General features: G+C 39.5%; 3 protein-coding genes and 1 non-coding gene across 6 annotated transcripts; all 4 read left to right on the top strand.

Annotated features, from left to right (window-relative positions):
• On the top strand, positions 681-10617 carry LOC104776779. 3 transcript variants are annotated; one of them, XM_010500914.2, is made up of 18 exons: positions 686-1039; positions 1605-1684; positions 2413-2463; positions 2794-3282; positions 3382-3639; positions 4168-4233; positions 4618-4797; positions 4958-5009; positions 5095-5379; positions 5462-5492; positions 7175-7254; positions 7434-7631; positions 7724-7999; positions 8123-8740; positions 8934-9394; positions 9487-9547; positions 9659-9727; positions 9849-10617. In XM_010500914.2, the coding sequence occupies exons 1-18, from the start codon at positions 815-817 to the stop codon at positions 9921-9923; spliced, it is 3555 nt and encodes a 1184-aa protein (XP_010499216.1). In that variant the 5' UTR covers positions 686-814; the 3' UTR covers positions 9924-10617. The 3 variants fall into 3 exon arrangements, with proteins under 3 accessions (XP_010499223.1, XP_010499216.1, XP_010499208.1); XM_010500921.2 differs by lacking the exons at positions 7175-7254; positions 7434-7631; positions 7724-7999 and adding exons at positions 5752-5949; positions 6040-6315 and having other exon boundaries at positions 681-1039; positions 5462-5572; XM_010500906.2 differs by lacking the exons at positions 7175-7254; positions 7434-7631 and adding an exon at positions 5752-5949 and having other exon boundaries at positions 5462-5572.
• Positions 11291-11363, top strand: TRNAR-CCG. Its single transcript has one exon. It is a non-coding gene; the product is annotated as a tRNA-Arg (tRNA).
• LOC104776773 (dolichyl-diphosphooligosaccharide--protein glycosyltransferase subunit 4A) lies at positions 11526-11802 on the top strand. Its single transcript, XM_010500894.1, has one exon. The coding sequence runs from the start codon at positions 11526-11528 to the stop codon at positions 11637-11639; it is 114 nt and encodes a 37-aa protein (XP_010499196.1). The 3' UTR covers positions 11640-11802.
• Positions 13424-15849, top strand: LOC104776762 (probable mediator of RNA polymerase II transcription subunit 37c). Its single transcript, XM_010500882.1, has 2 exons — positions 13424-13751; positions 13979-15849. Exons 1-2 carry the CDS (start codon positions 13538-13540, stop codon positions 15715-15717), a joined length of 1953 nt encoding a protein of 650 aa, XP_010499184.1. The 5' UTR covers positions 13424-13537; the 3' UTR covers positions 15718-15849.

The raw sequence follows: 15871 nt of genomic DNA, 5'->3' as shown, positions 1-15871 counted from the left end.
TTTTTTTTTTTTTAGGTCAGTCAACAACAACAATGTACAGATTTGTTATATGAAAGAGAAAGCAAAAAAAAAAAAGGAAAATGTAATTAAACAAATATATATTTCATTTTATTCGGGCCATTAGGGAAGGAGCAAACCGTGAGCCGTGAGCGTGAAGAACGAATCGACACAGTCAGCAACTCACGTGGGTTATGGGACTGCTTATTGGGCCCATTATCTTTTTTTTCTCTTTCGGTTTATGGGCCCACTTCTTTTATAGTATTGTTTCGCGACCTTATCAAGAGAGATTCAAACATTTGCAAATTTTTAGTTTGTTTAGGCATTTTAAGTGAAGTGCTGTGAGACATCTTTACGAGTTTCTAACAATTAAAGACTAAACTTTATCATCCAAAGACATCTTTAGCATAATAGTACGTAAAATGTATGAACTCGACCGTAAAATATCACAATCACAATGCCAAAGTATTTTCTTCTAACAGTAATTGGACACCACACCAATGCCAAAGCCATCATTAATACTTCCCCACATGTGAAAACGCAGATCACATCTGGATTTTCGGACCAATATAGCACTAAATAAAGGTATGCTGCTGAATATAGGAATTATTAAAATATGGGGGACCAGATTGCAAAAACCATGTCTCCGTCATTAGATTCCACCATGGATTCAAAACGGAGAAGCTTTGACAGCTCATCTCTGTGATGTGAAGCACACGACGTTAGCCAGCAACAGAACCAAATCGAAAAGAAAAGAAAAGAAAAAAGTCTTTACTCCTCGCAGCAAGAGTGGCGCAACTCCGGCGAGATTTGATTCATGTCTTCCACTTTTAGCCCCGGTCAAAGCCCCGGAAGCTCCCGGTTGCTGCAGCTGGGCGTTGCCGGCTCTGCCTCGCGCCTTAGATCTTCTTCCTCCAAGAAGCCGCCTGAGCCGCTGCGCCGAGCCGTGGCGGACTGTCTCTCATCCTCCCCTCCTCCGGCTAACTCTCACCATGGCGCGATCCCTTCCATGGCTCCGTCTGAAGCTCTCAGGAATCTCCGGGTGTGTACCACCCTACCTTCGTTTTGCTTGCTTTATTTTTCCTTTGCTGTGAAATGGGATTATCCCTCGTCTAGGTATTTTCCATTTTTGCGCTTAATTTTGGAGGTAATTCGATCCTCTTCTTTGATTGTGTAAAGAGAGGAATTGAGTATCTAGGGCTTTTTTTTTTGTTATCCATTGATATAGGAGTTCTGTGCGGCGTAAAGAGATAGTAAGAAGATAGCAATGTCTACATTTGCGCTTCCTTTGAGTAGTGTTGGCGTCGTAATTGTTTTTTAGAGCTGGGATTGTTCAATCTTATTGTGGTATCAGTACTACTAGTTACCATGTTTTATTTTTGTGAAGACCTTGTGCTATATATCACACATTACTCCTCTTGTTCAGTAGCCATTGCATTTGAGGTCTAAGTGTAAATGGAAGATTTGGGTAGAGAGATATGCAATGGAGAAGCCTGTTTTCATGCTCTATTTTCTTGGCTTGATAGGACCTTGGTAGTTGATTGGAAATATTTGATCTGCGTCTTTAGGGAATAGCATGACCTCACACAATTACTTGGTGATTACAGGATTATCTATCAGCTTCTGCCACGACTGACCTGGCCTACAACATGCTGTTAGAGCACACTGTAGCAGAGAGAGATCGCAGGTAACTGATTCGTACTTCATATGTTTTCATCATCCTGTGAAACTTTTACTCTTTTGAATCATAGTTTGGATAGGCGACATGTATGTTCGGTATTTTGGTAATACTCGCTAGTCTGATATTGAAACTATATTATAAGGATCGAGCTTAAGAATTCAGTGAAATAAATGTCTTCAAATCTGGAAGCCTGAACTCATAGAAAATTTTGAGTGAAAGGAAATGAGCTCATTATTTTGCTCCCTCATGATGCGGAAACTGGGGCTTTAATTGCGGAATGGGAGATTTTGACCAAATATTGGATGTCATAAAGGCAGATGTATTTCTCTGTGGGTATAGTCATTGTAGCTTGATCCCAAAGGAAAATGAAGTATGATGATAGCTTTCTAGAATTCTATATGGACAGAAAATGTAGTTTTGTAAGTCTCTTGTTGGTTTAACTATGAAGATTACTTAAAGACGCTTGTAGAATAAATGGCTATCTGAACAGATGTCTTAGAAGTGTGTGGGAAGGACTCTTACAAGTAAGCGAGCCAAGTCGGAAAAGTCCCTGCATAGATATATTATCAGCCCAGGTTGACTATTAAAGTACTTGAGGAGTTATGTCTACCTGGACCTATTGTTGAATGGAATCTGATTTAGCTAGGATCCAGATTGCTATAATCTAGATATTTCTCAAGTAGCATGGTATTTAACTATTTGTTGTTGCTAATTTCCATATCAAATTTCTGCAGCCCAGCTGTGGTTACGAGGTGTGTAGCACTACTGAAACGGTATCTCTTAAGGTAATTTTTTCTAGTCCAAAGATGAAACTTGGTTATTTTCATTTGTTTCTTTGAACGAGCATCTCTTCACTTGTCAATGTCCCTAAGCTCGCCCTTCTCAATATAAGAATACTTTGCGCTATGTTTATGGAGAACACTATGTTTGGTGAATTATTTGGTAGATCAGTTGTATATGAAAGGGGTCATAATAAATGTTTTAACCTAGAGAATAAGTGTGCAAATTTTTGCTATATTATGTGGTCTGTCTGTAATATGTATGCAGGGTATTCCAATGTTTTCCATGGATTGTATTTTACATAATAATGATCCCTAGGTTTTACAACACTACAGATATAAGCCTGGTGAAGAGACACTAATGCAGGTCGATAAATTTTGTGTGAACCTAATTTCTGAGTGCGATGCTAGCTTGAAGCAAAAATCCTTGCCTGTATTATCAGCACCAGCGGGTGCTTCTCCTTTACCAGTGTCCAGTTTTGCTTCTGCAGCTCTGGTGAAGTCATTGCATTATGTGCGTTCCCTTGTGGCTTTACATATCCCAAGGCGATCCTTTCAACCAGCAGCATTTGCAGGAGCTACTCTTGCGTCAAGACAGTTACTGCCATCTCTATCCTCTTTGTTGAGCAAATCATTCAACTCCCAATTAAGTCCTGCAAATGCCGCAGAATCTCCACAGAAAAAAGATGCTGCAAATCTGTCAGTTTCAAACTTGTCAAATATACAAGAAATTAATGCTATGGAAGACACTGAATACATATCATCAGACTTGCTGAATTGGCGTTGGGTTGGGGAGCTCCAGTTATCATCAGCTTCTTCTGAAAGGTACATTGTACATGATTTCGATTCTTACAAATGTTCAAACACATCTTTGATTCTTTAATAGCACTTGACTATCGGTGATCATTTTCTCTGTATGGTTAGCGAACGCCCTGTTAATCTTCAAGACATGAACAATTGTAATCTTCTGGAAGTTGGTGCTGCCGGCTTACTTGTAGGAGATATGGAAGCTAAAATGAAAGGCCAACACTGGAAATATTTTGGTACCACAGAGATGCCTTACTTAGAACAACTGCTGCAGCCAGCTTCTGTTACGATGATAACAAACTCAGCCTCAGCTCGCTCTCACTTAAGAGCAATAACAGCTTCCAAACGCACTAGAGCTGGCCCTCAGCAGATATGGTATGTATTCTACCGTGGTTTTCTGAAGTAATTTGCAGAGTGTTGGCTTAGGATTATACTTGCCTGGTATCCCTTGCGAGCTTTATCATGGCTCTTCTAGCCGCCAAGAACTGGAATCCTAGATTTCGAATAAGTGTTATAATTCTTTCCTCTAGATCAGATGCTATCCGTTAATTGTGATAACGCAGTAGAAGCAAAATTGTGGATTTCATTTTTTTTAAGAGAGCATTTATAAAATGGCACTGGGTGAGTTGATGAATATAACATCTTCTTCTTTTATGTTTTGAAAACTAGCATTCTATTGAGAACGAAAACTCCATTATGATCCCTTCTGTCTTGTTAGAGACTTTCACCATTTGAAGAATGTAATTTCTGGATTGTTTCACATAATGCTGCTATTTAGAATAGATACAGGGACTGCATTTAATGATTGTACCTAAGGAAAGTGGTGTTTTGGGAAGATTATGATATTCAAGTATAATGAAAGTTAATGCGAGTTCTTAGATTGATGATTTGCATGATATGCAGGGATGATTCCACTGTAAACACATTTCGTCCACGCGCCAGACCGCTTTTTCAGTATCGTCATTACAGGTATTTTGGCTGTGTATATCCTAATAGCTTTAATGTTAATACGTTTTTGCTTAGTAGCACGTAACGATTGCCTTTTGAACATTTACCATAATGCCTAATGCTAGCTTCTCTAAGGATCACATCTTGTAAGCGTATTGACAAATACTAGCTGCAATTGAATAAACTTTCTACGATCCATATATCTTATTTCACTGTAATTTATGAGTGGTTTCAGACTGACTCTTCTACTATTGTGTATGTGGATGTTTAATCACCTTATTTTGTGTAAATAACTGTATCTGTTGCGAATGAAAGGGGATTCTATGCACTGGATCATCTTTATGCAAAATTTTAGCTTTCACCTTTATCACACAAATCAATCTCGTTCCTTGCATGATTTTTCAGTGAACAACAACCACTGCGCCTAAATACAGCCGAGGTAGGTGAGGTGATCGCCGCTGTTTGTTCTGAGGCATCATCCACCCCTTCAAATCAAATGACTGTATCACCCCAATTAACTAGCAAGACTGGAAAGCCGTCGATGGATGTGGCTGTGAGCGTCCTAATTAAGCTTGTTATCGACATGTAAGCTCTTTTTTTAATAACATGTTATCTTATGTAGCATGTTAATTTGCTGCCAACCGAACCATGTTGTCTCAATAAAGACTTATAATCATCCTTTCCTTCTTTTAATTACCGTTGATAAGCTTATCGTACAACCATTTTTCAAAACTTGTTCTTGTAGGTATGTATTGGACGCTAGAATTGCTGCTCCTCTTACTCTGTCCATGCTTGAGGTGTGACTTTTGACACTCAGATATATTATTGTGATATTTAAACAGCTTACTAATTTATCTAGCCATGGATGCAAATTTATTTCAGGAAATGCTATGCTCTACAAAAGCAGCTTGTAGGATTCGTGTATTTGATTTAATTCTTAATTTAGGAGTTCATGCACAATTATTAGAGCCAATGGTAAGTGATAGCGCGACAACCATTGAAGAAGAATACGCCCAAGAAACATATATCGACAATGAAAATAGGCTACTGCTGCAAGGGACAAGAACGAAAGACTTGCCGAAGATGTCAAGCACTTCGTCAGCTATTGAGAACTTTGAGTCTTGGATATTGAAAATCTTATTTGAAATACTTCTTCTCCTAGTTCAGGTGTCTTACCCTCTTCTTGTTTTTCGCTTGACGTCTAAACTAGACTTGTTTGGGATCTATACCTACAAAATTGTTTTCGTAGGTTGAGGAAAAAGAAGAATGCGTTTGGGCTTCTGCTCTCAGCTGCTTACTCTATTTTATCTGTGATAGAGGCAGAATACGGAGAAACCAGCTAAATGGTCTGGACATAAGGGTATGTTAGTCTTATAAGGCTGAATATTATCATCGCCCTCTGCTATGTGGATTATTCCTTCTTCCGTTCCCTTCCTACTCTCATTTGGACCCGTCCTTTGTCCTGCTGCATGCTACCATTGAATTGGTTCTCGTGCTAACTTGTACTTGCTAATGAGCCAGTCACTTTCCATGAACCAGGTTATCAAAGCTCTTCTAGGAACTAGCAAAAGGAATTCTTGGTCAGAGGTTGTTCATTCCAAGCTTATTTGTATCATGACGAATATGTTTTATCGATCTCCAGAACCAGAGGGATCTACCTTAGCAATTTCAAGTGCCTCGAATTTTCTTATCGACCAGGTCGATCTGATTGGTGGTGTGGAGTACATTTTCTTGGAGGTACTGCAAAAATGTATTAAAGGATTTTCTTTGAGACACTTTGAGCCCTAATAATTTTTTAGTGTATTAAAGGACATTTTATTGGTACAGTACTCTTTGGCAACCACTAGAGAAGAAAGAAGAAATCTCTACTCGGTTTTATTTGACTATGTCCTGCATCAAATTAATGAGGCATGTTCAGCTGCTGGTCTTTCTGAGTACACTGACGATGAGATTCAACCTTTGGCTGTTCGGCTTGCTCTAGCTGATGCTCCTGAAGCTTTTTACATTTCTGTTAAGCTTGGTGTTGAAGGCATAGGGGAAATCCTGCGAAGATCGATTGCTGCAGCATTGTCTGGGTTCAACAACAGCGAACGACTAAACCAGGTAGGTTTGTTCTTGTAGAACATGTTGCAAAATGGTCTTCTGAGGATCTGGCAAAGACTCTTATATTGAATTGTTTGCCAGTCAAAGCTCTTTTCTAAATCTTTAANAAATGACTGTATCACCCCAATTAACTAGCAAGACTGGAAAGCCGTCGATGGATGTGGCTGTGAGCGTCCTAATTAAGCTTGTTATCGACATGTAAGCTCTTTTATTAAAAAAAATGTTATCTTATGTAGCATGTTAATTTGCTGCCAACCGAACGCTGTTGTCTCAATAAGACTTATAACCATCCTTTCCTTCCTTNGGCACAAATAAATGAAACTGACCGCATTAATATCTTAAAGGTACATCTTCTTAGAGTCCTTTTGTTTGTTAAATTTCCTACCAAAACCCACTCGAAAAATTGCTGCTATTTGTAGTAAATGCTGCTCTATATTTCGAATAACTGGCAAAGATGGTAACTCTGTGTATTTCTCTTATTGGAATTTTCACCTCATTAATTTCACTTTGTGTCTTCTCTTTGTTATTTCCAAGCAGATGTGTGACATTCTTTTCTCGCAATTGTGCTTGAAAGTTTTGTCTACTGACGATGATGCAGTCCCCAGTTCTGCTGATAGAAACAGTAAATTTGAAACTTCTCATCGTAACAGCTATAAAGAAAGTATAGATGAAGCTGACATCAGGCCTCGGTACAACAATGTCTCTGTTTCAACGTGCGAGACGGCTTCAATGGCAGCGATGCTTCTTCGTGGACAGGCAATCGTTCCTATGCAACTGGTTGCGCGTGTGCCAGCAGCTTTGTTTTATTGGCCGTTGATTCAACTAGCAGGTGCGGCAACTGACAACATTGCACTTGGCNCTGCTCTCAGCTGCTTACTCTATTTTATCTGTGATAGAGGCAGAATACGGAGACACCAGCTAAATGGTCTGGACATAAGGGTATGTTAGTCTTATGAGGCTGAATATTATCATCGCCCTCTGCTATGTGGATTATTCCTTCTTTCATTCCCTTCCTACTCTCATTTGGATCCGTCCTTTTTCCTCCTGCATGCTACTATTGAATTGGTTTTCTTGCTAACTTGTACTTGCTAATGAGCCAGCTACTTTCCATTAATCAGGTTATCAAAGCTCTTCTGGGAACTAGCAAAAGGAATTCTTGGTCAGAGGTTGTTCATTCCAAGCTTATTTGTATCATGACGAATATGTTTTATCGATCTCCAGAACCAGAGGGATCTACCTTAGCAATTTCAAGTGCCTCGAATTTTCTTATAGACCAGGTCGATCTGATTGGTGGTGTGGAGTACATTTTCTTGGAGGTACTGCAAAAATGTATTAAAGGATTTCCTTTGAGACACTTTGAGACCTAATAATTTTTTAGTGTATTAAAGGATTCATTTTATTGGTACAGTACTCTTTGGCAACCACTAGGGAAGAAAGAAGAAATCTCTACTCGGTTTTATTTGACTATGTCCTGCATCAAATAAATGAGGCATGTTCAGCTGCTGGTCTTTCTGAGTACACTGACGATGAGATTCAACCTTTGGCTGTTCGGCTTGCTCTAGCTGATGCTCCTGAAGCTTTTTACATTTCTGTTAAGCTCGGTGTTGAAGGCATAGGGGAAATCCTGCGAAGATCGATTGCTGCAGCATTGTCTGGGTTCAACAACAGCGAACGACTAAACCAGGTAGGTTTGTTCTTGTAGAACATGTTGCAAAATGGTCTTCTGAGGATCTGGCAAAGACTCTTATATTGAATTGTTTGCCAGTCAAAGCTCTTTTCTAAATCTTTAATTTTTTTATTCTTGCAGCTTTTGGCAAATATAACAGAAAAGTTCGACACGATAATAGGTTCATTTACTCACTTGGACAAAGAGTTCCTGCATCTCAAACAGATAACCAAATCTTCCAAGTTCATGGAAAGCATTCAAGATTTAAGAAATGATTTAAGTATGTCAGTGAATCTAGCTTGGGCTACTCTGCACTCTCTTCTTCATTCAGAAAGGACTACATACCGTCAAAATGGATATATCTGGTTGGGGGATCTTCTGATTGCGGAAATTAGTGAAGAGAGCAGTGGAAGTATATGGCTGAGCATAAAAGATCTGCAACAAAAGATTGCCCATTGTGGTACCTCAGACTCTCTGGTTACTTCTGATGTACCTGTTTCCATTCATCTTCTATGTGGACTCTTAAAGTCAAGGAACAGTGTTATCAGATGGGGTTTCTTATTCATTCTGGAGAGGCTTCTTATGCGTTCCAAGTTCTTACTAGATGAGAATGAGACTCAACGATCAACTGGTGGAGTTGCTACTCAGGATCATAAAGACAAACGTCTAGAGAAAGCAAATGCTGTTATAGACATAATGAGCAGTGCTTTGTCTTTGATGGCACAAATAAATGAAACTGACCGCATTAATATCTTAAAGGTACATCTTCTTAGAGTCCTTTTGTTTGTTAAATTTCCTACCAAAACCCACTCGAAAAATTGCTGCTATTTGTAGTAAATGCTGCTCTATATTTCGAATAACTGGCAAAGATGGTAACTCTGTGTATTTCTCTTATTGGAATTTTCACCTCATTAATTTCACTTTGTGTCTTCTCTTTGTTATTTCCAAGCAGATGTGTGACATTCTTTTCTCGCAATTGTGCTTGAAAGTTTTGTCTACTGACGATGATGCAGTCCCCAGTTCTGCTGATAGAAACAGTAAATTTGAAACTTCTCATCGTAACAGCTATAAAGAAAGTATAGATGAAGCTGACATCAGGCCTCGGTACAACAATGTCTCTGTTTCAACGTGCGAGACGGCTTCAATGGCAGCGATGCTTCTTCGTGGACAGGCAATCGTTCCTATGCAACTGGTTGCGCGTGTGCCAGCAGCTTTGTTTTATTGGCCGTTGATTCAACTAGCAGGTGCGGCAACTGACAACATTGCACTTGGCGTCGCCGTTGGAAGCAAAGGAAGAGGAAATATTCCAGGGGCAACCTCTGATATTCGAGCCACCCTGCTATTACTTCTGATTGGTAAATGCACCGCTGATACAATTGCTTTTCAAGAAGTTGGCGGAGAGGAGTTCTTTAGGTAATTGATTGACTATTCCATACTTCCAAACCCAAATAATTTATCTGGGAACATGTTTCATAGCATTTACAAACTTGTGTCTTTCTATGCAGGGAACTCCTGGATGATACTGACTCAAGGGTGGCATATTACTCTTCGGCATTTCTTCTGAAGGCAAGAGGATTTCTCACATTCACCATTTTGATTTTGGAAAGACATACCTTGTAAGAAAGATACGTTTCCAAATATATTTTTGGCTCACCGGTTAAAATTTGGATTTTTCAGAGGATGATGACGGAGGAACCAGAGAAGTACCAAAACATGCTTCAGAAGCTTGTCTTTAAGGCTCAACAGGTGACTCTCTCGTAATAAGTCAATATATAGAGTCGTAGAGCCTCAAATATTAATTTGAACTTGTCCTTTGTATTGTGCATTTATGATAAGAAGCCGCACTGAACTATTCCTGTTTGTGCAGAGCAATAATGAGAAACTGCTGGAGAATCCATACCTGCAGATGTGTGGTATACTTCAGCTATCAAACGAGCTCTGAACTTGCGGCCCGGATTAGTCTTCAGTTTCTTACATATGGCTTCTGTAAGTTCCTCGGTTTTGGATAATCTAAGTGAGTTACTTTTCCACCACCCTAACTATCCACTTCCTGCGGTGAAAGAAGAGAAATTATTGAAAGTAAAGAACAATCTGTAGATACTGGACTCGTCGGTCAAAGTAGCAGGGGAATCTGGAAGTGAATTCAGATATGGTTCCATGTGTGACAGAGTTTTGTGAGTTTATCTGGCATCACTTAGGTTATCTAGCACTGTCTGGTATCTAATCTTTCCCAAAGTGTTGGTTGAGATCTGAAGGTTCTGAAGAAAGGTGTTGATAGTAAAAGAGTTGGCTGAACAGGTCAAGAGGAATGTGATATAATTCATCCGCTTTCTCCTTTTTCTGTGGGAATGGCGCGATTTTAAGGAACTTACAGACACTGAGCGTCTGATCATTTTTTGGGCTAACAAACTGAAGCTTTTTTTTTTCTTCTCTTATGCTCTGTGTGTAAAAACAAAACATGAACAGAGGCTGGAGCTTCAGAAATTTTAATTTTCTTGGAGCTCTGCTTTTGTACAGTCAGGAACAAAACTAATTAGGGGTTGTGTTGTGTAGAGAATTAGAGATAGAGGCTTTTGCCTTTTTGGGTGTCGAATGTTTTGCATTTAAAATGGTTATGTGAAAAGTTGTGAGCCTAACCGGTGCCTTTGTAATCTAAAAATAGAATATCTAATTTCTTGTCCATTTTGGCTGCCGCTATTTGATCTGAGAAGACGAGAAGGGCCGTTGAAGTTACACTTGTTAGTCAAAACTTAGAAGTTAAAAGTAAAACTCTGAAAAACCAAAGAGTTACGTAGGGGGACGGACGATAAAAAATCAAGAGTAATAACATATACCAATTTGATCCACGTATAAACGACGTCGTTAGAAAGTAATTAAGTACAGTATTGGGCCAAAGCAAGCTTGTAAATAAAAAAACCCTCAGACATCGATCGAGAAACCCAGAGAGATCCAAATTACTTTGCTTCTGTTGTGTAAATCGCATTTGTGTCTCTGGAGATCTCGTCCGACCTTTCCCACCGATTCCGTCCTGATAAAACGGTAAGTCTCGCTCAATTTTTAAATTTCTACGCATATCTCTTCTTCGTTAGATCTGATCCAACAATTGTGTGTGTTTCGAGAGTTTTGATCTGGTCAGTCTCTGTCTTAGTTGTGTTGTGTGTTTAGAGTTTGTTTCTGTGGCGGCCATCTGTGTGATATGTTTCATTTGAATCCCGTCTCTGTCGACGTGAGAAGGTGCCAAAATCTCTTGTCGGATTGTGTCACGTTTTAGGTTTTAGATGGTTGAATTCTCAGCTTCTTCTCCAATGTGATCCCATAGCGGAGTGGATATCGCGTTAGACTCCGAATCTAAAGGTCGTGGGTTCGATTCCCACTGGGATCATNTTTTTTTTTTTTTTTTTTTTTTTTTTTTGAAAATTGAGTTTTAGTTATAACTCTAGTTGGAGATTGGGATAAGAGCTATATATATCCTTGTGTTTGTTTGTTGATGGGATAAGAATCGGTTGATAAAGTATTGTTGTTTCATTTGGTGTTGGGGTGGCAGATGATCGATGATCAAGACTTGGGGTTTATTGTCAATTTTCTTGGCATCTTCATCTTCGCATTGGTAATAGCTTATCACTACGTTGCTGCTGATCCCAAGTTTGAAGCGACCTGAGTGATGGAAACTTTAGAATGGATTGATGATGTAAGGCTTTTTATTAGTTTATAGTATTATTATTACCTGCTTCAAACTGAAAAGAGATAATAACAGTCTTGTTGAGGAGATGAATATGTTGTTACAATGTTCCTAATCCATTTCCCATTTTTCATTATCCTCTTTGCGGGAGATTCAATTCTTCTTATCTGCATTTCACCTTTATCCCTTTCGCATGTTTGATGAACTTGCTAAACAGCAAACTCCGAGTGAGAGGCTCTTTGTACATTGAAAGGCGTTGATTTTACAGTAAATAATGCTTTTAGGTTGTCTCAACTTCACTAGCAGAACCGACCAAATTGAGCTTTTGAATTAAAAAAAATTACTAGTAATCTGTCTCGTTCCACTTACCATAAATATGTCCCATGGATGATCATACACTTTATTGAATTTAATGCTATGCAGTAAATTGCTACGACCATTCTTTTTCCAAGTTTAGTAATTTTTACTAATAAGATTACCGCGTCATACTTACCTGATTACAAATAAAATCTGCACAGTAAAGACAGTGAAATTATATTTTATAAAATTAGGTAGAAAATAACTTTCTTTTTCTTGGGTCAAATATAGAAAATAACTTAAGTTTATTTTTTATCCTTAAATATCCAATTAACGTGAAATTAGTTACGTCAGCATACAAAAAACTTCTCTCTCTTAATTCTCTCGGATCATTGAGAGAGACAATGAGAGAGACAAAGCTTTATATCTTTTGTTTGTTCGATTAACATCGGAGATCTTTCGACTGTATGTCGGTTAGTTTTTTTGTTTTAGGTTTTCCGGCTTTGTCCGGATCTAGTTCCGACGTTTTGTTGATTTAGTTTGTTTAAAGCCTTTTGCTTATTCTTCAATTCAGTGCTTTCATATCGAGGAAGTGTTGAAATCTGAAAGTTTTTAGACTGATCTTTGTTGTGCTGTGCTTGAATCTTCGTCCAATTGATGGTAATATCCTCACTCATCCATATATGATTTATATTGAGTGAAGGTTCTCTTTGGCAGTGTTGATTCAAGTTGTTGCGGTTGAGAGAAGTGGAGTATGAAGATTTGGAGTCCTTGTCGTGTTAGATAGTTCTCTGAAGAATACTTCAGTTTCGATTGATCGAGATTAAATTCCAGTAAACAAAATTTAAATTCAGTCAATAACTTCCGAAAACTTTTAGCAAAAAGTGATCAGTACAAATTGAACGTAGCTACAATAGAAAATCTGTGCAAAAGCTTGAAGAATCGGCCTGCAGTGAGTGAGTCGCTGGCAATGTCGTGTGTGGAATACAGATCTGCTCAGAAGTTGCCATGTTACTACATATATATTTTTTACCTTTCAATACTTATCTTCATATGTATTGCAATTTATGGCTTGTTAGACCTAAATTTGTACTTTTGTATTTGTCGGTGTTGGGCTTTTTAATATAAAAGGTTAGACAAAAAAAAAATATCCAATTAACGTGACTCGAGCGAATTACTAATTAACTTTTTTAGAAATATGTAAAAAAGCAAAAAATGTTATATTGGGTCACCTGACTTTTCTTTTTTCCTTTCTTAAAACGAGAGTTACTACTTTTTTTGAGTTAATGGACATATTTGAAAGACCACTCTCGAAGGAGCGAGAAGCTATAGACAAATTAAAAAAGGAAACAATAAAACTAAAAGAAGCAAAAAATAAGATCCAACGGCTGAGATTTACACTCGTGAACATTCTCGAAACCTCTTTTACCGACCCATCCTCCATTCATATATAAACACCTCGTCCTTGCCCTCTTCTCCTTCCTCACACCATAATCGAACGAACGAAACAAAACACTCACAATTTCTCAAAAAAGCTCTCACACACAAATTTACTTTCTATTTTTGTTTGATCTCTAATAATGGCGGGTAAAGGTGAAGGTCCAGCTATCGGTATCGATCTCGGTACCACTTACTCTTGCGTCGGTGTTTGGCAACACGACCGCGTCGAAATCATCGCCAACGATCAAGGAAACCGTACCACTCCTTCCTACGTTGCTTTCACTGACTCCGAGCGTCTCATCGGTGATGCCGCTAAGAATCAGGTCGCCATGAACCCTACCAACACCGTCTTCGGTAAGATTCTTCGATTCCTCTGCTTTATTTTCTCAACTTGTTGCCGCATGTGATTGATCTTCATATTATTTATCAAGTTTGTGTAGATAGATCGGTACATAGTGATTTTGATTTAGCTTGCTCGTTAGGTCTAATCTAAATATAGAAGGTTTTGGAACTCATGACCATGGAATCTATGGAGTTAGGATGTTTTATTGACTTGTTTGTGCTTTTTTTTTTTTTTGCAGATGCTAAACGTCTTATTGGGAGAAGATACAGTGATCCGTCGGTTCAATCGGATTTGAAGCACTGGCCATTCACGGTTAAATCCGGTCCAGCTGAGAAGCCTATGATCACTGTCAACTACAAGGGAGAGGAGAAACAGTTCTCTGCCGAGGAGATCTCCTCTATGGTTCTCATTAAGATGCGGGAGATTGCTGAAGCTTTCCTTGGCTCTCCTGTTAAGAACGCTGTTGTTACCGTACCTGCTTATTTCAACGACTCTCAGCGTCAGGCGACTAAAGACGCTGGTGTTATCTCTGGTCTCAACGTGATGCGTATCATCAACGAGCCAACCGCTGCTGCGATTGCTTACGGTCTTGATAAAAAGGCGTCGAGTGTTGGAGAGAAGAATGTTTTGATCTTTGATTTGGGAGGTGGTACTTTTGATGTTTCTTTGCTTACGATTGAGGAAGGTATCTTTGAAGTCAAGGCCACGGCTGGTGACACGCATCTCGGTGGTGAGGACTTTGACAACAGGATGGTTAACCATTTTGTTCAGGAGTTTAAGAGGAAGAACAAGAAGGATATCACTGGTAACCCAAGGGCTTTGAGGAGGCTTAGGACAGCTTGCGAGCGGGCCAAGAGAACTCTTTCTTCTACTGCTCAGACGACTATTGAAATCGACTCGCTCTACGAGGGTATTGACTTCTACACAACCATCACTCGTGCTAGATTCGAGGAGCTCAACATGGATTTGTTCAGGAAGTGTATGGAGCCAGTGGAGAAGTGTTTGAGAGATGCTAAGATGGACAAGAACAGTGTCCATGATGTTGTCCTTGTTGGTGGCTCTACAAGAATCCCTAAAGTGCAGCAGCTTTTGCAAGACTTTTTCAATGGGAAAGAGCTCTGTAAAAGCATTAACCCGGATGAGGCTGTTGCTTATGGAGCTGCTGTTCAAGCTGCGATCTTGAGCGGGGAAGGGAATGAGAAGGTCCAAGACTTGTTACTTCTTGATGTCACTCCTCTGTCCTTGGGTTTGGAAACCGCCGGTGGGGTTATGACTGTCCTGATTCCGAGGAACACAACTATTCCGACGAAGAAAGAGCAGGTATTCTCTACGTATTCAGACAACCAGCCCGGTGTTCTGATCCAGGTCTACGAAGGGGAGAGAGCAAGGACAAAGGACAACAACCTTTTGGGAAAGTTCGAGCTCAGCGGTATACCACCTGCTCCACGAGGTGTTCCCCAAATTACAGTCTGCTTCGACATCGACGCTAATGGTATCCTGAATGTGTCGGCTGAGGACAAGACGACTGGTCAAAAGAACAAGATCACAATCACAAACGACAAGGGAAGGTTATCAAAGGAAGAGATCGAGAAGATGGTACAAGAAGCAGAGAAGTACAAGGCTGAGGATGAAGAACACAAGAAGAAGGTTGATGCGAAGAACGCTCTCGAGAACTATGCATACAACATGAGGAACACGATCAAGGACGAGAAGATCACATCTAAGCTTGATGCAGCTGATAAGAAGAAGATTGAAGATGCGATCGACCAAGCTATTGAGTGGTTGGATGGTAATCAGCTGGCGGAGACAGATGAGTTCGAGGATAAGATGAAGGAGCTCGAGTCTCTTTGCAACCCAATCATTGCTAGGATGTACCAAGGCGCTGGGCCTGATATGGGTGGTGCTGGGGGAATGGAAGAAGACGCTCCGGCTGGTGGTAGCGGCGGTGCTGGCCCCAAGATTGAAGAAGTTGATTAAGCTTTTTAAAGCTTTTCGTGTTTGTACTCTGTTCACTTTTAATTTTCTAGTTGGTGTTACCTAGTTAATCTTTCTGTGTACTCTGAACCTGCCTGCTCTGATCAATTTGATGTTTTAAGATTTTTGCTTTTAGTTTTGAAAATTTACCGATAGA

The sequence above is a fragment of the Camelina sativa genome, chromosome 1, assembly GCF_000633955.1.
Source record: "Camelina sativa cultivar DH55 chromosome 1, Cs, whole genome shotgun sequence".
Classification (NCBI taxonomy): Eukaryota; Viridiplantae; Streptophyta; class Magnoliopsida; order Brassicales; family Brassicaceae; genus Camelina; species Camelina sativa.
This window is presented reverse-complemented; position numbering and strand designations above follow the sequence as displayed.